At 41.8% G+C, this 23,507-nt stretch overlaps 1 protein-coding gene across 3 annotated transcripts in view; it reads left to right on the top strand.

Moving 5' to 3' along the window:
- KDM6A (lysine demethylase 6A) overlaps positions 1-23,507 on the top strand; it is a 153,275-nt gene that overhangs the window by 38,531 nt on the left and 91,237 nt on the right. For all 3 annotated transcript variants that reach the window (XM_073667237.1, XM_073667238.1, XM_073667239.1), the window contains exons 3-4: positions 4,277-4,385; positions 16,709-16,758. In XM_073667237.1, coding sequence (XP_073523338.1) covers positions 4,277-4,385; positions 16,709-16,758 — 159 coding nt within the window. The remainder of the gene's footprint in view (positions 1-4,276; positions 4,386-16,708; positions 16,759-23,507) is intronic.

Below are 23,507 nucleotides of genomic sequence, written 5' to 3'. Positions count from 1 at the left end.
CCTGAAGTGCTGTGCACATGATCAGGAATTTTCCTGTCAGGATTGTCATTGCGTTTAAATCTGCTGCATGTTAATTCTTTATGCGTTTATGCAGCGATTTTCACTCGTTGACTTTGAGTCAGTCAAATCCGCAGGTATAAACACAGGGGGCTAGTATCCATGGCCCCTTCTCTGGATATTAATATCAGCCCTCATCTGTCTGTTTAGCCTTTTCTGGTTAGATTTTATAGGGGGACCCTACGTCTATTTTTTTTTTTCTGGGGTCCCTCTCTAATCTAGCCAGCAAAGGCTAAGCAAATTTTTGGCTAATGGCCCCTTCCTCGGCCACTAATATCAACCCCCAGCGGTCGACTTTCCCCTCTGCTGGTTGTGAAAATGATGCGTGTACCCACGATCCGGACATAGCAGCGCTTTGAACGCAGCATATTTTTGCTGTGTCCAAAAACGCTCGGTTCTATTGAGCGCAGGTAAATACTCATGTGTTCACTGAGCCATGCAGATTTACCGCATTCAGTACATTAAAGTGGTCAAATTTATGTTGCGGAGACTAGCGATTCCGCAAGAAAATTTGACATGCTGCGGTCCTGAAAGAAGCACCGCATGTCAGTGTCCGCGGGTGATCCACAACCTGAAATGCACGCATTGTTGACATGGAATTTCTAGAAATACTATCCACTATGCTGTAACATCTGGCCGCTGCAGGTTTAACGCTGCATAAATACGCTAGTCTCCGCTTCAGATTTTGACTGAAATGTCATTACATGCTGTCGATCTGCATGTACTGACAACAAAAGTCCAGCAATTAGAATTAATTAGAACAATTAGACGCAGCTAGAATATTCTGCGTTCAAAGGACTGCTAGTTGCTGATCGTGGGGATGTAGCAGCTAACCAAACAGCAGTGAGCTGTTATTAATAGCCAGGGAACATGTTTGCCTAATGGCACCTACCTAGGCTAAATATAGCTGCCCCAGAAATTACATGAATGGGAATGCTAAAGGAATTAAGGTTTATGGGATTAGCTGACACCAAGACCTTTGTTTAGTGATGAAGAGGTGTCAATCAGGCACCATGATTACTAAACCAAATTTATGCAATCAAATCCTGAATGTGCGCACACACCCTTAATCTGCAGCTTCACAAACTTTATTCGGATCACATAGACCCGAACAGTACAGTAGGGCTAATGAAACCATTCTGTTCATATCTGGATTTCAAGCTGAATCTTCAGCAGGATACTAAATAAACTAAATCTTATTGCAATTTCAGTTAGCCGCTGTCTGGTGCTTACATTGTAATCAGGTCCTGGAGTTGGAGGCAGTCTTTTTTTTTTTTTTTTTTCTTCTTTAAAAGCAGTAAATGGGGGGCACAATGTGATTGACTGTCATTTTGTTTTTGCATGGTAAATGAAAGAGAAAAAAGGCATGACTAAGGCCAGTAGTAAAATCTGCCATATTTATGTATCTAACGGATTCATCCATAAAATAGTTTGCTTTTAACACAACATATTATGAAATTAGAGAAGGTCTATCTAGAGTAAGATTCTATAGGAGCCTTGTTTGTTTTTTCCTCTTCACTTTAAGAGTATATGTGCACGTTTGGTTTTTGGTGCAGAAAAATCTGCCACAGATACTCTTTTAGGCAGGAAAAATGCTTCATAAAATCCATTTTTGAATTAGTATTATGAGCATTTTTTATGCGGTTTACTTGAATTTTTTAATTTTTTCTGAGAGTAGTGGCCCTGAGAAATTGACCAGTTTGCTCTCCCTTGCCCCTAACGCCAGTCCTGCAAACTAGCCTGTCTCCTGTTCACTTCCTCTAGATTCCTGCAGTTAAAGGGAACCCGTCTCCAGGTTTGCCCCATATGAGATATGGTCACCACCTTTCAGACCTCAGATGCAGCATATTAATATGCTGTTTATATGCCCCCAAACCGGCCTGCAAGACCAGAAAAACATTTTTTTATTATACTCACCTGCGGGGCGGTCAGGTCTGAGGAACGTCGCTGGAACTGGTCCAGCGCCTCCCTTCTTTCGATGCCGTCCTCCTTCTTGCTTCGTTTGTATGATGCATCCCTACGTCATCCACACAGGGTCTCCGGCATCGTGCTCCTACGCAGACATACTTCTCTTCCCTGTTGAGGGCAGAGCAATGTACTGCAAAGCGCATTCGCCGGGAGAGGTCAAAGAGCCCCAGCGTATGCCCCTTGCAGTACTTTACTCTGCCCTAGTGAAGACAGAGAAGTGCACCTGCGCAGGAGCGTGATGCCAGGGAATACTGCTTGGATGACGTAGGGATGCGTCATCCACACGAAGCAAGAGGGAGGGTCGGCAAAGAAAGAAGAAAGGAGGCACTGGACCAAGACCAGCCACCCCCCTCGAACTCAGAACGGGGACATATGCACAGAATATTAGAATTAGAAAGGTGGTGGCCGAATCTTATATGGGGCAAATCTGGCAACAGGTTCCCTTTAAGAGACCTTTGGTGACTTCGTAGTCATGTGACCATGTTGTCAGCAAAGGTTCTTAAGCAATCTTAACCTCGGAATAGATATGCTGGGGGCCCCTAACACAGTGAGGGCAATTGCCCAGTTTGACTCCCAACCCTCCCTCCCTAAAACTGGTCCTGACTGTAGCTTATTTTTAGAAACATGTTAAAAACTAAATATGCACAGTCAAAAATATATAGTAGGGGGCTACATCAGTAACATTAACCCCTTTCTGACATTTGTGGTAATAGTACATCCTTGTGCCCTGGGCCTATTGGACCAGGGTTGTACTAATACGTATAATGGGATCACGCCCGCACACACCCGGTGCTATGTGCTAAGAGCAGTCCTGCACCACTCCCAGAACATTAACCCCCGAAATGCTGCAATCAAAGTCGATCGCAGCATTCCGGTGGCAAGGGGAGGTAATCGCTGCATACTTACCTCTTCTCTGGCGTCTCTCATTGTGTGAGGTCCCGGTGGTTGTCATGGTGACCTGATGTCCTGCGCATGCACCGTGACGTGCGGGTCGCACACGTGCCTTGACGCGCAACTCCCCATTTGTGAAGCTGTGAATTCAACACAGCTTCACAGCGCATGCGCAGGGGAGCCGCGCGTCACGGCGCTTGCACAGGGGCGGGACCCCAGGCACAACGCCCCCAAGCGCGAATCACCGTGACAAGCACCCTCAAAGCTGGATAAGACCTTAAAAGTGCACGAACGCAGGATTAACATTCAAATTGAGTGGGCGGCGACCAGGATGACTGAATAAAGGAAAGGACACCCCTATGACTGAACGAGCAAGTAAGTTATAAGTACATAAAGTAATTTTAGCAAGTGACTATAGCAGTGATTTGCATGGGAAAAGCATGTTAGTGATGCACACTGCATCACTAACAAGAACCTGGGGACAATTTAGCTTATAGAAGTGATATGACAGGTTCCCTTTAAGTCTGAACCAAAAATGAAGCTGCCTCGAGCAGCGACATGTGTGGGGTTTCTTTTCCCACTTGCATCCTTACTGCATATTACGTTCAAGGTTACTCAGATGCCATATTAAATGTTTGCTTTATTCTATGCGAATTTTAGTTTTCTTATTGGTTAGCTGCATATATGTGTATATTTACTGCCTTAATGTTATATATCCTGCCATTAATTATCACTTATTTACTTGTGGTCACTTTCTATTCATATGTAATACATGTTATTACACTTTATTGATCAATATTTTTGCACATTACCTATTAGTATCTATATCACTTGCACTTTATTAGGTTATTGCATTTTTTTGTGGCTTTATATACACTACTATATGCTTTTCTGCATATGATTTTTGGATTTATATTGGCGTATATTGTATATATAGTTATAATTCCTTGATTTATTGGATGTCTGTGTTGTGTACATTATGGTTTTAATTGGTATTATGGGAATATTGTTTCTTTTAAATTAAGTTTATATTGTATATAGGTGTGCTGATAATGTCTGAGAAAAAAAACGCACAAGTATAGCACGGATGTGTGAATGCAGACTTACGCTGAAAGCTGCTTATAAGCCTCTATATAGGAATAAATGTGCACGGCTGAATAATCTGAATTGCCACATGTTTATGGGGAAGTTAGGAGATGACGATTTTACAAATGACCAGTATTACTGATTGCTTTCATTTGTTGGCCACATGCATTATTATTTATAACCTCAGTTGCACTGCTAACCTGAAACTGCAGAGATGCAGTATTGTGTATGAAAGGTTATTTAAAAACACTTTTTTTTCTTTCTTCTATTTTAGGCTGTCCGATGCTATGAAGCGCTAATCCTAAAATCTGAGGGTAAAGTAGAGTCTGATTTCTTCTGTCAGTTAGGCCATTTCAACCTATTGTTGGAAGACTATCCAAAAGGTAAGACTATAAAGAAATATTTTTTTAATTTTTCCATATTCCTTTTATATGTGATGGGTACATAACTATATTGTCGGCTGAATTGAACACATTTCTGCTTTTCTTTGAAGGCTTGTACCAAATTGAATACTGCGGTTAGTCTCCTTTAGACTGTGTGCACATGTTGCAGATTTGCTGTGTTTTTGCCATGCAGATTTATTTGCTAGTGACTTGTAATAATCTGCAACATGTCAATTCTCTGTGCGTTTTTCACCATTGACTTCACTCAAATCAGGCAAAAACATGGCAAAATGTGTTTGTACATGCATTTTTCCTGCCAAGAGATGCAGAAACGGTGCAGAAATTTCTGCATCCATTTACTCAACATGTGCACATTATAGATATGAATCCCCTTGAAATCTCCAATGCTTGTAGTGTACAATGCTTGTACAGCCTAAGTAGACTGACTGTAAGGCCGTATTCACACATCTGTGTTGTGTTCCGATTATGGACGCAAACTCCAGTCACACAAGTGTATACGAGGCTGTTAAATGGAACCTGTCAGGAAATTTTTATGCAAATGAACTTGCAGGTGCTTCACTACACTTACAGCGCTTCGGATTCCCCTACCTCTTTCTCCTCCTGGCTTCGGCCTCCTGCCAGTGGTTGATAGGTCACTCTTCTCTGACCTGCATCTGACATCTCGCACAGGTGCCATCATTTCGGAGTGCAACATATGCGCCCTAACATCCTGATGAAGTTGCGAGAGCCAGAATATCTATCTGCATGTGCACTGCCCTCCGGGAATGATGGCATCTACACTTGATGTCGGTCTCTGTGACCTGCTACCCGGCCGACATCTCGTGCAGGTGAATTCATTCCCAGGGGCAGCGCATGCCCAAAGGATGTTCTGTCTCTCACAACATCATCAAAAAATGATTGCTCATGAACTGTCCCCAGAATGGTTGGAAGAGTAGGTCTCAGAGAAGAGTGACCCCGCCAATCGCTGGCAGGAGGCCATACTAATAAGCGATTAGCATTGTAGTTGTAGTGAAACCCCTTTAACACCTTCCCAACATGTGGCGTAGTAGGGTGCTGGTGTATGGAGCAGACTCAAAGCTGAGCCCCCATCATACCTGGGAAATCCCGGTTCAGCCAGTGTCTTTAATTGCAGTGGCCAGAGCTTACTCGACCACTGCTATATAACAACATAAATAGTGCAGTTGATGGTGTGTGCTGCACCTGCTCCAGTGAGTGCACAGCCCTCGTGGCTGCCATCTTAGTCCTTCTGTCAATCTCAACATGTGGCTGGGTTTCATAGCAGAGCATCATTTTATCGATGCACTGCAATACTCGTACTCTAGTTTGATCACTGGTTCATCTAAAAGTAAAGTAAAAAAAAATGTAAGTATAAAAATTCAAGTCCTCTCATTTTGTTCATGTTTAATAATAAAAAAGAGCTTATTTGATATTACTATACTATGAGCTATCAAAATATTAAATTAACCCGTACCGTAAACGCTGTAAAGAAAGAAAATAAAGGAAAATGCAATATCAATAAAAAAAAATATCCACTTGCATCCAAACAATTGCCAAGCACTAACACCGATCCAGCGATGAAAAAATTAGGTGCGGGTCTCAGAAAATGGCAACACAAATTATTTTTTTTATATACAGGTTGACAAATTTCTGTTACTGAAGTTTTAATAAAAATGAAAAACACATGTTTGGTATCACCATAATCATACTGACCTTGAAAATTGTGTTGCCATGTCATTTTTACTGTTCAAAGAACACCATAAAAACATAACAAAAAAAAGAATTGGCAAAGTTTTTTCCATAACTTCACAGTACTTGGAATTTTTTCCCTTTATTCAGTACACTGTTTGATAAAATGGATGTCATTCAAAACTACAACTCTTCCTGCCAAGAAAGCACTCAGATAGGTAAAGTCTGAGGAATCAACCCTGTGGGTCTGATTCGTCAAACGTTTTACTTCAGAGTTCTTGCGTTTAAACCAGGGCTGTGGAGTCGGTAAGCCAAACCTCCAACTCCCCTATTTCCATAACTCCGACTCCCTCATACATGGCTCATGTTTAAGATTTTTGCAATTTGCCCTGGCCTGTTAGATATCATCTCCTGGGCAAAATTGTAACCGATGACATCACATTCTTTTCAGTGCCTGGAGATGATCACAATTTATGTTTTTGTCCACTTTTCAAGCACCTGTGGTTAATTCTCAATGGGATTGCAATCTGGGGAGTTTCCTGGCCATGGACCCAGAATTTCAATGTTTTCTTCACTGAGCCCACTTGGTTATCACTTGTTTCCATCATGCTGGAAAAAGTATTGCTCCTCACCAAATTGTTTTTGGATCGTTGGGAGAATATTAGAGGATGGCAGTGTTCTCAGGCAAAATTGTGAGTGAGCCCACTTCCTTGGATTAAAAGCAACCCCTCACATGAATGGTCTCAGGATGCTTTTGCTGTTCGCATGACACAGTACTTATGGTAGTGCTCACAGATTTTTCTCCGGACAGTCATTCTTCCAGATGTCCCAAACTGACTGAAGTGGCTTCATCAGAGAAAGTAACAGAAGGAAGTACAGAGAATGGAGATGTTTACGGCAGTTATTTTTCTCTTGACTATCTTCTCTGACCTGACCTGATCTAAAAACACTGAAGGAGCACCCTTTGTGAAAAACAAAATTTTTCAGTCTCAAAACTTTTGGCTAAGGCTACTTTCAAAAATGAGTATAAAGGATGAAGTGAGATAAAAGTAACTTTATTTTGTACTACACCACTAATGATAAAAATATAATTCACATGTTGGAAATATTGTTGCGGTGAGAGAAATGGAATAAATAGTCAGTACAGTACAGTCGACCACAAACTAACAATAAAAGGCAGAGTGCATTACGATAAGCAACTTGGTCTGGCGATGGCTCTGCCAACATGGATTTCGTGGCATGTGCCATCCTTGTGTGTGAGGAAGTATGGGTTCAGTATGTAGCAGGACTGTAGCTTTACTTGTGTTATGGCCCTTTGCATTTTCTGACAGTCGGTGTCATTACACTAGAACATTGCTTTTGTCTGCCAAGTTTTACAAAATAAAATTCTGGTGGAATATGGGCACTTTTTCGTTACGTTATCGTTATGCTAGTTGTATTCTTTAATCTTTCGCCGCCTCTCACCCCGACAATGATGTCTTTTCAGACTTAGTTTTAACCCTGTTAGTTTTAAAGTAAGGTTTGTGTGATTTCATTTTTTACTTCAGTTGACTTGTCTCAATATCTTTGTAGTTGTGTGTTTATTGTGAGCACTATCACCTTTGGAATTTTATATCCTAGTATTAAGATATTTCATATTTTTTAATGCTGCATATATCATTTATAGTTATATAATTATTGTAGCTGTATCTTTTGTGCCTATAAAAATGAAATATGAATGCCCATAATCAGAGGCTAAAATCCCATAGAGAACATCGGTTTCCTTTTCGTTTTATTCGAAGTAGGAATTCCTTGGTGAGGTAATTTCAGCAGCATCATTCTATCTTCAGAGTTAAAGGGGTTGTCCACTACTTAGACAATCCCTTCTTGCATACTGTTCCCCAGTGAAAATAAAAATATCACATACACCACCCCCCAATCTCCACTTTTGCCACCAGTGCCGTTTCAGTGATGTCTGCGCCGGCTCTCCCCACACTTGCATGATATTATGCCACGTGAGCGCTGCAGCAAATCAGTGACCGCTATTGGGCTGCAGTTCTCACATTTCCCTCTGACGAAACCTTTTTCAAATTTTATTTATTTTTTCACTACTAAAATTTAAACAATTAAGTTTGGTATCAGAGTAATCGTACTGACCTTGGAGAATCATGCTGCTAAATTATTTTTGCCATATGGCGAACATAGCTTTAAAAACAATGGTGACATGTTGTGGTTTTTCTTCAATTTCACGGCACTTGGATTTTTTTTTCCACATTTTTCAGTACATTTGGCAAAATGAATAGTGTCATTCAAAACTACAAGTCATCCCATAAAACAGCCCACAAGCTGTGCAGACAGAAAAGTAAAAGTTATGACTCTTAAAATATAGAAAAAAAAGAAAAGTGCAAAAAATGAAAAATTCCCACGTCATCAATGGGTTTAACTATAGGTAATTTTCTGATTACACATTCACTTTAATTTTTTTTTATTTTGTTCTATGCTGTGGAGCTGTTAAGAATAGGTTATCAATTACTGGACAACTCCTTTAATTCTTTAAGGAGTTTGTATGTTCTCCCCATGTTTGCATGGGTTTCCTCCCACACTCCAAAGACATACTGATAGGGAATCTAGTTTGTGAGCCCCAATGGGGACAGTGATGATAATGAATGTAAAGTGCTGCGGAACATGATGGCACTATATAAAAATAAAGATTATTATTCTAGGTATCACTGTCGAATTGACATTGTTGACTGGGACAGTTGCTGAGCTTGCTTCAGCTTATTTACCTGTTTGCAATGGACGGATAAAACACTTGAACCTAGTAATGGTGTACATTCTTTTAGTCATATGCAGTACACTGATAAAAAAAACACAATGTTATGGCTCCTGAAATGTGCCGGAATCTGCTGCATGTGTAACTCCTTCGCCAACTTGCTGCTGCTTCTGAGACATCAGACAGCATATAGCTCCTTGCTGCTTGTACTATGCTTAACCCCTTTCTGACGTGTGACCTAATAGTACGTCATGGTGACCTGGGCCGATTGGACCAATGACGTACTATTAGGTCATATGGCGATCACGCCCGCACACAAGCGGTGCGGGGCGATCGCTGCCGGGTGTCAGCTGGTAGTTTCGGGCTTCAGCTGTAACTATGTGCAGGGAGCGGTCCTGCACCGCTCCCTGCACATTAACCCCCTCAATGCTGCGATCGAAGTCGATTTCAGCATTGCGGGGGCAAGGGGAGGTGATCGCCGATACTCGCCTCTCCTGCCGGCGTCCAACGCTGCCTGCCGTGGCTTCCCGGATGACAACATCCAGGTCACCAGACAGCAGGAAGATACTTTGGTAATGAGTATCTTCTCCCTCTGCAGCAGTGACAGCCTGTATAGCACAGGGATGCTGCGATCTGAAAATAAAATGTGAAAGTTCCATAGTGGGACAATGTGTAAAAGTAAAAAGAGAATCAGAATGTGAAAATTTTTTTTTTTTTTTAACAATATAAAAAAAAAATGAAAAAAATAATCCAAAAAATTGAAAATATATTGTACCCATAAATATTATTGTGTAAAAAAAAAAAAAAAAAAAAAAAAAAAACAATAAAAGTACACACATTTGGTATCTCCCCGTCCGGAACGACCTGTCCTATAAAACTGTCCCACTAGTTAAAACCCTTTAGTGAACACGGTAAAAAAAAAAAGCAAAAAACCATTCTTTATCATACCGCGGAACAAAAAATGCGATCAAAAAGACGAATGCAAATAAAAATGGTACCACTGAAAACGTCATCTTGTCACGAAAAAACAAGCCGCCATTCAGCTCCAACGGCCGAAAAATAAAGTTATAGTTCTCAGAATAAAGCGTTACAAAACAAATATTTTTTTCTATAAAATAGTTTTTGTGTAAAAGTGGCAAAACATAAAAAAAACTATATACAGTTGGTACCGCTGTTAACGTACTGACCTGAAGATTACAGCTGCCTTATCAATTTTACCACACGCGGAACGGCATAAAAAAAAAAAACTGGAATTGTTGGTTTTTGTTTATTCTCCCTCCCAAAAATCGGAATAGAAAGCGATCAAAAAGTCACGTTCCCAAAAATGGTACCAATAAAAACGTCACCTTGTCCCGCAAAAAACAAGCCGTCACATGACTGTCGGACGAAATATGGAAAAATTATAGCTCTCAAAATGTGGCGATGCAAAAACTAGTCTTTGCAAACAAAATTGTCTTTTAGTGTGTGACAGCTGTCAATCATAAAAACCCCATATGAATCTGGCATCTCTGTAATCGCACCGACCCGAACAATAAAGCGGTCTACTCACTTATACCGCACGAGGAACGGCATTAAAAATAAACTCTAGGGGTAGGATTGGGATTTTTTCAAAAGTAAAGAAAAAAAATGACGACAATATGGCGACTAATGTTGAGCGCAAGTGCTCGCTACTTGAGTTTGCATCGGGTGCTCGAGTGACATGCTCGAGTCTCCGCCCCATATGTTTTGCAGCTGTTATACAGCCAAAAAAAAACTCGCGGGGATCGCCTGCCATGCATGAGCGATCCCTGCATATTGTGTTTTTTTTTGGGGTGTCTAATAACCGTGAAACATGCGGGGCGGGGACTCGAGCATGTCACTTGAGCACCTGTGATACATGGTGCATACCCGAGTACCTGATGCAAACTCAAGTGGCGAGCACTTACTCTAAAGACTAATGACAACTTATTCAATATGATGACCTAATGTTATCAAATTCTGTATCGTACCTCTGGGTTCATAATATTCACTATACCCCTTGATAAAATCCTTGAGGGGGCTAGTTTCCAAAATGGGGTCACTTGTGGGGGGTTTCCACTGTTAAGGCACATCAGGGGCTCTCCAAAAGCAACATGGCGTCTGCAAATTATTCAAGCAATTTTTACATTCAAAAAGTCAAATGGAGCGCCTTCCCTTCCGAGCCCTGTCGTGCTCCCAAACAGTGGTTTTCCCCCACATATGGGGTATCTGCGTGCTCAGGAGGAATTGCACAACAAATTGCATGGTGCAATTTCTCCTGTTACCCTTATGAAAATGCAAAATTGGAGGCTGAAAAATATTTTTGTTGGAAAAATGTGAACATTTTATTTTTACGGCTCAGTGTTCTAAACTTCTGTGAAGCACCTGGGGGGTTCAAGGTGCTCACCACACATCTAGATAAGTTACCTGTGGGGTCTAGTTTCCAAAATAGTGTCACTTGTGGGGGGTTCCAATGTTTAGGCACATCAGGGGCTCTCCAAACGCAACATGGCGTCCGCTAATTATTCAAGCAAATTTTACATTCAAAAAGTCAAATGGCGCTCCTTCCCTTCCGAGCCCTGCCGTGCGCCCAAACAGTGGTTTGCCCCCACATGTGGGGTATTGACGTGCTCAGGGGAAATTGCAGAACAAATTTTGGGGTCCATTTTTTCCTGTTACCCTTGCAAAAATAAAAAAATTGGGGTCTAAAGTAACATTTTTGTGAAAAAAGTTAAATGTTCAGGAATTTTTCGAATGTAGAAGAAAAAAATGAAGGGTTAATAAACTTCTTGAATGTGGGTTTGAGCACCTTGAGGGGTGCAGTTTTTAGAATGGTGTCACTTTTGGGTATTTTCTGTCATAAAGACCCCTCAGTCACTTCAAATGTGATGTGGTCCCTAAAAAAATGGTTTGGTAAATTTTGTTGGAAAAATGAGAAATCGCTGGTCAACTTTTAACCCTTATAGCTCCCTATTAAAAAAAAAATAAAAAATTGGTTCCAAAATTGTGCTGATGTAACGTAGACATGTGGGAAATATTTATTAACTCTTTTGTGTGACATATCTCTCTGATTTAAGGGCATAAAAATTCAAATTTTGAAAACTGCAAAATTTCCCAAATTTTAGCCAAATTTCCGTTTTTTCACAAATAAACGCAAGTTACCAAAGAAATTATACCACTATCTTGAAGTACAATATGTCATGAAAGAATAATCTCAGAATCAGGGGGATCCATTGAAGCTTTCCAGAGTAATTACCTTATAAAGTGACAGTGGTCAGAATTGCAAAAATTGGCCCGGTCATTAACGTGCAAACCACCCTCGGGAGTAAAGGGGTTAATCACTCCCTCCTTTTATAATGTATGATTATTATGAACAAGCGTACCTAGGAACAGTCAATTAAAATCGAACAAGTTGCTGATTAGCGGTCATTAACCCCTTCACCCTTGGGCAATTTTCTATGTTTTGTTTTAGTTTTTCTTCCAATCTTTCCAAGAGCCATAAACTTTTTTATCTTTCCAACCATATAGCCTTATGAGGGCTTTGTTTTTTTGCGGGAGCAGTTGTAATTTTCATTGACACCACTTATTTTACCATATAGTGTACTGGAAAACGGAAAGAAAATTCCAAGTGCGGTGAAATTACAAAACAAAGTGCAATTATTGTTTTTTGAGAGTTTTATTTACCTTGATCACTAAATGCTAAAACTGACCTGGCAATATGGTTCCCCAGGTCAGTACGAGTATGCAGATACCAAACGTATAGTTTATTTTTTATATAAGTGGTGCAAAAAATTGAGAATTTTGTATGAAAAAAAGTTTGTCTCCATTTTCCAAGACCATAGCGTTCTCATTTTTTGTAATCTGGGGCTGGCTTAGGGCTTACTTTTTGCGCTGTTTTATTGATACTATTTTGGAGTAGATACAATGTTTTGCTTGCCTGTTGTTACAATGTTGTGGCGACTTGAAGCAGCGATTGTCCAATCGCCTGTACTATACATAGCAGAGCTTCAGCCCTGCTATGTATAGGAAAAATCATGATCTCCTATGAATGCCGGCCACAAGCAGACGTTCACAGGAGGTTCACAATGTCCTCCACTGGGGTCTTCTGCAGATCCCTGGCTGTCATGACAACCCATCGGCGTCCTGCGGTCAAGTGACAAGGGCGCAAATGGGCATGATTTGTGACGTGCTTCCTGCCAGCGTGTGTTAAATGCCGCTTTCAGTGATTGACAGTGGCATTTAACTTGTTAACATCTGTGGGTGGAACTCAGAGACACTTGGCTGATTTAAATTAGGCATCAAGTGCGCGGAAAGATGCAGGCTTAGGGTCACAGCCCTCATCAAAAGAAGGGACACGTAAACATATACGTCATCGGTTGTGAAGGGGATAAAAGGGGTATTCTCATCTCCAAGATCCTATCTCAACATGTAGTAGGTGTAGTAATAATAATAGCAAATTCTTCAAATTAAGAATGTATAGTTCTTCTGATTCGCTACGTTGCTTACCCCATGTGCACAGCATTGCAGTAGCTTAGGTATCCATGGTTACGACCAGTCATAGTGAGCTAGTGGGCTGGCTAGTTAATTGTTAGTGTTTCGTAATGAGGGCTGTGAAGTCGGAGTTGGTGCCGTTATAAAATGGACCAACACTGACTCCTAAAATATATATTAAATTAGGTACAGTAGTTCAATGCAGTTTGTGGGGATTATTTTTTCAGAAGAATTTGGGGAAGTTATGAAATATTCTATAATTGTCTGTCCTATTGCTGATCTAAGGGTCTAGACTTTTAGCTGAGAAAAATGTGTCCTACCGTAAATTTACCACTTAAACATGATCCATGTATGAGGGAGTCGGAGTCTGTGTCGAAGGTTTGGCTTACCGACTCCACAACCCTGTTCGTAATCATGGATATTTAAGCTACTACAATGCCCTGCATGTTGGGTAAGCGACATAGCAAATCGGAAGAATACTACATTTCTAATTTTAGGTATTTGCTATTATTAATAAATAATATATTAGTACACCTACTACACATTGAAAAAGGATCTTGAAGATGGGAATATCCCTTAAGTCCCGCCCATCGAATAAAGCACATCGCTGTGTGTATAAGGAATGGGGGCAGCCTGTACTGTTTAGGGAGGGCAGCACACACAAGGCAGTCTTAAACCACGGCCCCACTATCAGTATTTGGTCAGTATTTTTTCTCAGGAGTGGGAGCCAAAATCAGGAGTGGGTGATAAATGCAGAATTGGTGACTTGTTTCTATTATACCTTTTTCTGATTGTTCCTCACCTGGTTTTGGCTCTCTGAGAAAAGGTATAATAGAAACAAGTCACCAATTCTGCATTTATCACCCACTCCTGATTTTGGCTCCCACTCCTGAGAGAAAATATTGACCAAATACTGATAGTGTGGCTGTGGCCTGAGACTGAAGCTTTAGGCCATGTGCCCACGTAGCGTTTTTACGGCCACGAAAACGCTTGTAAAACAGTCTGCCATGCAAAGCAATGTGAATTCGGATGTGCTGTGCACATGATGCGCTAATTAGTGCACCAAATTCGCATTGCGTTGCAAGACGCAGCATGACCATTTCAACCGCGATTACGCTACAGATTCGCGGCCATTGAGTAACATTGAAACGCAGCAAACCCCCAGGTATATGTGGATTTGCTGCGTCTCAATTAAATTCAATGGCCGCGAATTTGCAGTGTAATCGCGGTGCTTGTGGTACCCAGGATGAAGAGGAGACTACAACTCCTCTTCATCCCGGCTACCACGCGGTGAAAAAAAGAAATTAAAAAGTTAAAAATAAAAAAACCCTGTATATTCACCTCTCCGGCGGCCCCCAGTCTGCTCCCGGCGGAGTCCTCTCTCTTCGGCGTCCCGCGGTGTACTGCCAGGACCTGCGGTGACGTCATTTAGTCAGCTGATGGTCACGTGACCGCTGACGTCGGCGGTCAGGTGATGGTCGCGTGACCATCAACTGACTTAATGACGTCACCGCAGGTCCTGCCAGTACACCGCGGGACGCAGAAGAGAGAGGACTCCGCCGGGAGCAGACTGGGGGCTGCCGGAGAGGTGAATATACAGGTTTTTTTAATTCTTTTTTTTTTTTTTTTTATATAATATAGATGCAGCATTTAAAGCATCTAAGTTGGTCACACAATATAAATCCATGCCAGTTGCATGGATTTATATTGTGTGACCAACTTGTCAAGCACTTTTCCAAGTGATGCTCAAAATCGCTTGGAAAAGTGCTTGAAAAAATGCATGCGAAAATGCATGTAAATACGCTTCTCTCTGGCAGAAAAAACGCATGTAAATCTGCATGCTTTTTTTTTCTGCCAGAGAGGCAAAAACGCTCTGCATCAAATCTGCTACGTGGACACATAGCCTTAATCACCTTGTGATTAACATTGCTGTGACTAGCTGGTCTTGCGCTATAGACTGTGTACACAGAGAGCCTGGTGTGGGCAGGGGCAGCTTTCTCAGCTTTGCTCCATTGCTAAATCTAAAAACTTTGATTGTGTGAGAATGGCTGCACCCAGTAATCTAAGTGATACATCATTGGATTCAGGGTCTCTTTGCCAACATCATGCTGTTCTCAGATGAGGTAACAAAAAGGAGATTAACCCTAGAACGCATACCTGGGGCCTCGCAGTCCCGCCCTGTTAATTGTTTTCTATTTTCTCCAAGATTACTTTAGTTAGAATTTTGAAACTCTAGGTATTCCTCAGGTATATAGTTGTTTGTCATTTTTGTTTGAGTTATTCCATGTTATTTGCACACGGGCCTAAAAGGCCCCAGGTATGTGAAAAAGTCGACTTTTATGGTCATGCGTTCTAGGGTTAAAGCTTCAGTCTAAGGCCACAGCTCCCCTATCAGTATTTGGTCAGTATTCGGTCAGTATTTTTTCTTAGGAGTGGGTGATAAATGCAGAATTGGTGACTTGTTTTTATTATACATTTTCTCTGTTCATCACCTGGGTTTGTCTCTCACTCCTGAGAAAAAATACTGACTGAATACTGACCAAATACTGATAGTGGGGCCCTGTCCTAAGTAAACAACACCACACAGTCAGACATGTGACACATGGATGAGCTCAGTGTTTTAACCTACCTCATGCTGTCCTCAGTTTATATAGCAAAACCTGCTGACAGATTCTCTTTAAGGAATTAATGTAGGTACAGGCACAAATTCTGCTTCTATAACTTCAGGAAATCAATATAATCCTGCTTGTAATTCGTAATACAAGTGAATGAGGTAGTCTATACAATATTAACATGTTCTATTCTGGTGGATATTCTCTTAAAGAGAACTGGAGCAGCAATGGGCAGACTCTACAGGGAAAAGAGCCTCAACGTCCGTCTTTCCAAGAGAGAATTGGTCCGTCATGGGCTGTAGAAGCAGAAGTAGTACAGGAATAATCCTGAATTCATGGAGCTCATATCCATGATGTATTACTGGGAGGGGCACGTTCACATAACAAAAGTCTGGAAATAGTCTGCACACTGCATATAAGGGGATCTGAAAATGAATAAAGAAATTAAGATTATAGCCTAGAGTTAAAGGCCACATTCACACACCCGTCTCAGTCCATGATTCACTGATCGGCGGTAGGTCTCCTTTCTCAAACTCAGCAGCCTCATATGCATATAAGACCCTTCCAGTCCATCGCAGTCCCTACTTTGTCTGTGACACACACATGTGAATTCAGCCTACATTGAGATAACTTTGCACTAATGTGTAAAAATGTATATATATTTTTTTCTATCCCAAAAGGTGTCACAGGCCTTTTATGTTAGTAAGGTGAAGTTGTTTTCTTGTAAGTCATGCTTGTCACTTACACTTGTTTTCTCTTTCCAGCATTATCTGCATACCAGAGGTACTACAGTTTACAATCAGACTACTGGAAGGTGAGTAGGACTTTATCAAGCATTGCTTCCAAATGTTTGCAGGCATCAGAAAATGCATTGAATTATGTCAGCATTCCAAAAGAGCAGTTTTATTAGCCCTCGGGTTGATGTTGCTGGATTACTCCATCTGGATGCATTGCTCTGCAACTGTTGTCCTTGGTTTTAAGTAGAAACATGGTGCAATATTTAGCTTCTGCCATAGTGTTATTTGTAGGTTTTATGTACCGTATATTCCGGCGTATAAGACGACTTTTGAAGACTGAAAAATCTTCTGTCTAGTCTGGGGTCGTCTTATACGCCGGTAATGCTTTTGAACTTTCAGAAATTGACATGCGGGGATACTCTGGGGGTGTTAATAAGCTGCCGTGGCCGTATCCCTGCCATGTCGGAGTTAATATAAGGTGGAGGGAGTTAAAATACGGCGGCGGTAGGTCCAGACAGTCAGCGCTTCTGTGCTGAAACTGACACATCGCTGCGTATTCCCAGCTCCGGACACAGCGCAGGGCTTCTGTGCCGACAGCTTTCACTTGTCACAGAAGCGCTGCGCTGTGTCCGGAGCAGGGAAGTTCGCATCGCTTCTGTGACAATATATAAAAAGCCGGCAATTCAGCAGCGGCATAAGCCGGCACCCGACAATTTAGAATAGAAAGAATAGAGCATCACACATAGATTAGATAGATAGAAACATGTCAGTCACATATATATGAAGTACAGTGACAGTGTTGCTTACTGTACTTGTCATTTAGTGTAAAGGATTTATTAAAACAAATAATAGTGTTTTCATGCACCGTCTCTTTAAAAAAGCCGGCCGGCAATTCAGCAGCGGTACCCGACAATTTATAACAGACAGAATAGAGCTTCACACATAGATTAGATAGATAGAAACATGTCAGTCACATATATATGAAGTACAGTGACAGTGTTGATTACTGTACTTGTCATTTAGTATTAAAATAAAGGATTTATTATTAAAAAAATTGGCGTGGGGTTCCCCTTAATTTTAGGCTCTAGCGGAGGTTAAGCAGACAGCTGGGGCAGATGTTTGAAGCCTGGGAAGGGGGTAATACCCACAGAGCTTCCCAGGCTACTAATATCAGCCCCCAGCTGAATACCTAGCCTTTACTAGCTATTAAAATGGGGAACCCCCCCAAAAAAATGACGTGGGGTCCCCCCTAATTTAATAGCTAGCAAAGGCTAGGCAGACAGCTGGGGGCTGATATTAATAGCCCAGGAAGGGAGCCATGAATATTGGCCCCCTCCCAGGCTAGAAACACCAGCCGTCAGCCGCCCCAGAAATGGCGCATCCATAGGATGCGCCAATTCTGGCACTTAGCCTCGCTCTTCCACGCTGCCCTGGTGCGGTGGCAGGGGGTAATAGGGTTGGGGTTGATGTCAGCTTATAATGCCAGCTGACATCAAGCCCAGGTTAGTAATGGAGAGGCGTCTATAAGACACCCCCATTACTAACCCCATAGTCAAAGTTAAAAAAAACACAAACACCCAGAATAAAGTCCTTTAATTGAAATAAAGACACAATTCTTTATTGTTCTAAATTAAACCATACTTACCATCACGCCCATTCCAGCTGAAGCCAACGATCTCCTGCAATAAAAGAAAAATAATAAAGCAACCTCATCCTTACCTCTCCATGGTTCCCAGGACGGCTCCAGCTCTGCTACATCGAGATGACAGGCTGGACCGCAGCAGAACGCTGCCATCCAGCCTGTCATCCCGCAGACACTGAGAAGCGCAGGCATGCTTGCGCTCCTCAGTGTCTCGCTGTGACGGCATCCAGATGAGCCGACAATGAACTCAGCTCACCTCCTGGACGTCCGTCACTGACAGCGTGGGAAACTTCTACTGCGCATGCGGGGAGCAGGAGAATTTTCCCACGCTGTCAGTGACGTGCATGAGGTGAGCCGAGTTCATTGGACATGATCTCGGCTCATCTGGATGCCGTCACAGTCAGACACTGAGGAGCACAAGTATGCCTGCGCTTCTCAGTGTCTGCCGCATGGCAAGCTGAACGGCAGCGTTCTGCTGCGGTCCAGCCTGTCATGTGAATGTAGCAGAGCTGGACCGGTCCTGGGAACCATGGAGAGGTAAGGATGATGTTGGTTTATTATTTTACTTTTATTGCAGGAGATCGTTGGCTTCAGCTGGAATGGGTGTGATGGTGAGTAAGGTTTAATTTAGAACATTAAAAAATTGTGTCTTTATTTCAATTAAAGGACTTTATTCTGGGTGTTGTGTTTTTTTTAATTACTTTACTAGAAATTCATGGCGGTCATGTCTAATATTGGCGTGACCCCATGAATTTCGGGCTTAGGGCCAGCTGATAATGCCAAGCTGGCCCTAACCCCTTTATTACCCAGTGAGCCACCGCACCAGGGCCCTGGATGAGTTGGGTACAGCGCCAGAAGATGGCGCTTCTATGAACGCGCCATTTTCCGGGGTGGCTGCGGACTGCAATTTGCAGCAGGGGGGGCCCAGAAAGCTTGGGCCTCCCTGCGCTGCAGATTCCAGCCCCCAGCTGCCTAGTTGTACCTGGCTGGACACAAAAATAGGGCGAAGCCCCACGTATTTTTTTTTTTTATTATTTCATGAAATAATTAAAAAAAAAAGGGCTTCCCTATATTGTTGTGTCCGGCCAGGTACAAATAGGCAGCTGGTGGTTGGGGGCAGCCCGTTCCTGCCTGCTGTATCTGGCTGGACACAAAAATATGGCGAAGCCCCACGTCAACATTTTTGGGAAAAATTAATTACAAAATTAATAATTTAGGGACTGCATCTTTATTAACCCCTCAATTGTCATTTAGTGTTAAAATAAAGGATTTTTTAAAAAGAAAATTGGCGTGGGATCCACCATCATTATAGTCTCTAGCGGAGGTTAAGCAGATGGCTGGGGCAGATGTTTGAAGTCTGGGAAGGGGGTAATACCCACGGAGCTTCCCAGGCTACTAATATCAGCCCCCAGCTGAATACCTAGCCTTTACTAGCTATTAGAATGGGGGACCCCCCCAAAAAATGACGTGGGGTCCCCCCTATTTTAATATGTTTATGAGTGACAGTTTTCCTGCTATATACCTGCATGTCATAAGAATTTAAATTAAAAAAGGACCATGTTAAATTCAAATCTGTTTTTTTTTAATTTTTACCGGTGTTTGGTATGCGTTGGAAAAGGGGTAGTCTTATACGGTGAATATATCCTAAACTCTATATTTTAACAGGAAAGTAGGGGGGTCGTCTTATACACCAGGTCGTCTTATACGCCGGAATATACGGTATGTGTTTTTAAAGTGTATCTGCACTTTTAATGTTGTAAAGAAATGTAATCCGTTTTGATCTCTGGAGATTTGGATCCTGTGATTTTCAACAATTAAAAGTAATCGGTCAATAAGATCAATCCCCACACCCACCAACCTGATAATATGGGCATGCAGATATATGAAAGCTAAATCCATGACACACACATGGTCTATTATTCTGTGGTCCAGAGAAATTGAGGTTTTAATTTATATGCAAATGATACTTTTAAGTGTTGTGGGCATGACCGAGCACTTCCAGTGCATCTGTCTCCTGAAGTTGTTCCCCCACACAGTACCAGCCTCTAGCTTGATTCATATCTGACTTAGTGTAATCTCTGGCACCTGGCAAGTAATTCAGATAGTGAACTATCAATCAAGCTAGAAAGGCTAGGCGGGAAAACAACTTTGGGAGGTAGAGTCTTAGAAATGGGTCAGTGTCAGGCCCATGAAACTGCAAACTTTTCTTTCCTCCGAAGCTGGAAACACACTTTCTATTGAGACCTTCTTTTCAGAGGTAAGCAGCGCTTGGCTGAGGACACTTTTTCCCTTCATTTTAACCAGATTCCCCATTGATCAAAACTTCTGACATGTCATAAGCTTTGTGAAGTACAGTTCTGAGAATTTAGCTTTTTCTAGGATTTTTTGGTTCTTCGCCATTACATTAGACTCTTAGGTGCATATTAGCGATGACTGAATTGGCTAGGACCTGCAAATTTCATAAAATTCTTTGCAAAATTCAAACAAGTTGCCCAGCTCCAGTTTACATAGTGCAGGTGCAGCCACGCTGGCTTCCCCACAATGCCTTACAGCTATCACAACACTTGGCATAGTGCAGCCACTCAAGAGGGACTCATAGCCTGTATAAAAGCTGAGTCAAGGGAAAGCAGTGGCCATTTTGGACTTTACAGCCTAGAGAGAAGCTCAGAGTGCACTGTTCTGCTTTACATATAAGGAGAGAAATACCTAAAAAAACAATAAACCAACTATTGCAGCACTGTGAAGATAAAAAATGGAAGTCCTAGTAGTCTAATGTATTAATTCAATTAGACTATGTGAATTGATCAGACATTGATGTATTCAGATCAAACACTTACAGGTTCTTGTGACGTAAATTACATACTTTTTTTTTTGCATTCTTGAACTATAAACCAGAATACAGTTTAAGGCCTAATTCCTATTTTTCTACTGAGGGAAACAACTGAAATCAGAAAGTATGCTAGAATAGTGTTTTTAAAAATTAAAGAAATAATTTACTTGCTTTACTTTTTACCTAACTGTTTTACTAGTTCAATTTGGAAAGCATATGCGACACACAAAACTGTGGGCTATTGCCTTGCTTCTTTTCTCTTCCTGGTGTCACAGGGATACCGTCACAGAGTGGATTCAGAGGATTGCGGGGGTCTGGTTACACGAACTCCTGCACTTATTAAAACTGCTTCACCATCCTATTAATTGTGCAGGTTTCCTTGCTGTCCTGGCAAGGGCTAATCAGTTCAGTTGATCTCCCGGAGCTCTCCATCCTGGATTGTCTCAGCTGTTCAGTGTTGGCCACTCTCCTCTGGTATATATGCCTGCCACTGGGAGTTGCCCGTGATAGTTCTACCTCTTGGTTTGGTGGTGAAGAAGAGAAGTTCAGTGTCTGGAGTAGGTCGTTAGAGTTTTTCTGAAGATTGCTGCATGGAGTTGGTTTGTGTGTTTATTCTTATCCTCTCACATTTGGTTTCCCCTTCCTATACCTCCCCTGTTTCCCTGTTTGAGTGTATTTGTATGATTGTAGTTTTCTTTTATCCCTGTCAGTTAACTCTACCTGTCTGGTTATTGTTTTCCTGTACACTTCAGCCCCTCACCTTCCTGGGTGGGGGAGGGATCAGATAAGGGTTACATTAGGAGCATAGATAGGAACGAGAACCCGGCGTCTCCACCTTCAGGAGTAATAAGGGGGACAGGGATAGACTAGGGCGCCCCTAGTTTGAGGGATCGGCTAGGTGCCCACAGTCACTTGACACTGCGTGACACCTGGGCCTGTACCTTTCTGGCATTCTTCATTACTTTATTTTTGGCCATGGAGATTTAATTGGGTTATCAAAAAATAGAAAAAAAAATGAGGCTATTCACTATCTGGACAATTTTTTTTTAAATAAGTAGTCCACATTGAAAAAAATAAAAAATTACATATACCCACCTCCCAAAAAAAACACTGTTACTATGTGGTCAGTGCCAGCTGCCCCATGGCTCATGTAACCTGCCATGTGAGCCTTGCAGCCAAAAAACAGCAGCCCAATGATGCCAGCTGATTGGCTGCAGTCCATTTGTGGCATAGCAATGTCACAGGAACCCAGAGAGACGCGACGCTTCCATTGTTGGACACCACTGATGCAGGTGAGTTTCTGTTTTTATTTTTCAAGGGGGCACTGCTTGATTTATAAAGGGGTTGTCCTTGCAGTTATCAACACCTTTTAAACTAAATCTACACATAAAACTGTGCAGGTCAGTTTTGGCTTATTTGTTAAAGTAGTCAAATTTGAGTTACTTACACGCCACACCAATAATAATGCGGGTTCATAGTTGATGAATTAGGCTTTTTTGCCATCATGTGTGTACCATACCCTACTTGCCATTTCTTGTTCATCCTTTTCAAGACTTAAGTAGTGTTAAACATTTTTTAGAAACGTTATACTTGTGAACAAAACACAGAGTAGTGTGAAAAAAGAAAAATCCCTACAGGATGGCTAAGGTTGTGGGAGCAGCTACCAGACTGATTAGACCTCACTGGCACCAGCCATCCAGGTAGTAATACTACAAACACAGAGGCAAAGGAGGGCAATTATGACCTCAAACATCTTGGTATATTAGTGTGGAGGACACAAAGCGCATAATGAAATTTATGGCACATCACTCTTCTCAGTCACAGCAGGATGAGGTTTCCCCTGACAGCAGCACTGTCAGTTTGAGGCTAGGGTCGCACTATCAGTATCTGGTCAGTATTTTATATCGGTATTTGTAAGCCAAAACCAGGAGTGGGTGAGAAATATAGAAGTGGTGACGTGTTTCTATTATAATTTTCCTCTAATTGTTCCTCACCTGGTTTTGGTTTACAAATACTGATGTAAAATACTGATTAAATACTGATAGTGTGACCATAGCCTAAGTTAAAGTTCTGCATACTCCAACTCCTCCTACAACGCTGTAACACTTAATGTTGTACAAAGCAGAATTTCAGTTCCGTCAATGACACCTATTACTGTTCTGCATCTTAGTCCTAACACATAGTAGGGTGACAAAATCCACACACTCTGCTGTGCATCAAGCAGCAAATCTGAATGGTTTGACTGTAAACTGCAGCAGGGCGTTCTCGTGGTCAACACTGCCCAGGACATTCTGGGTTCCTTATGTTTTGGCAAAGTAACTTGTGTTCCCTGCATGGCGTATGTCCGTATTTAA

The sequence above is a fragment of the Phyllobates terribilis genome, unplaced genomic scaffold, assembly GCF_046119375.1.
Source record: "Phyllobates terribilis strain yellow unplaced genomic scaffold, ASM4611937v1 Scaffold_2__4_contigs__length_985480577, whole genome shotgun sequence".
Lineage (NCBI taxonomy): Eukaryota > Metazoa > Chordata > Amphibia > Anura > Dendrobatidae > Phyllobates > Phyllobates terribilis.
The sequence above is the reverse complement of the archived record's forward strand: the minus strand, read 5'-3'. Positions and strand labels throughout refer to the sequence as shown.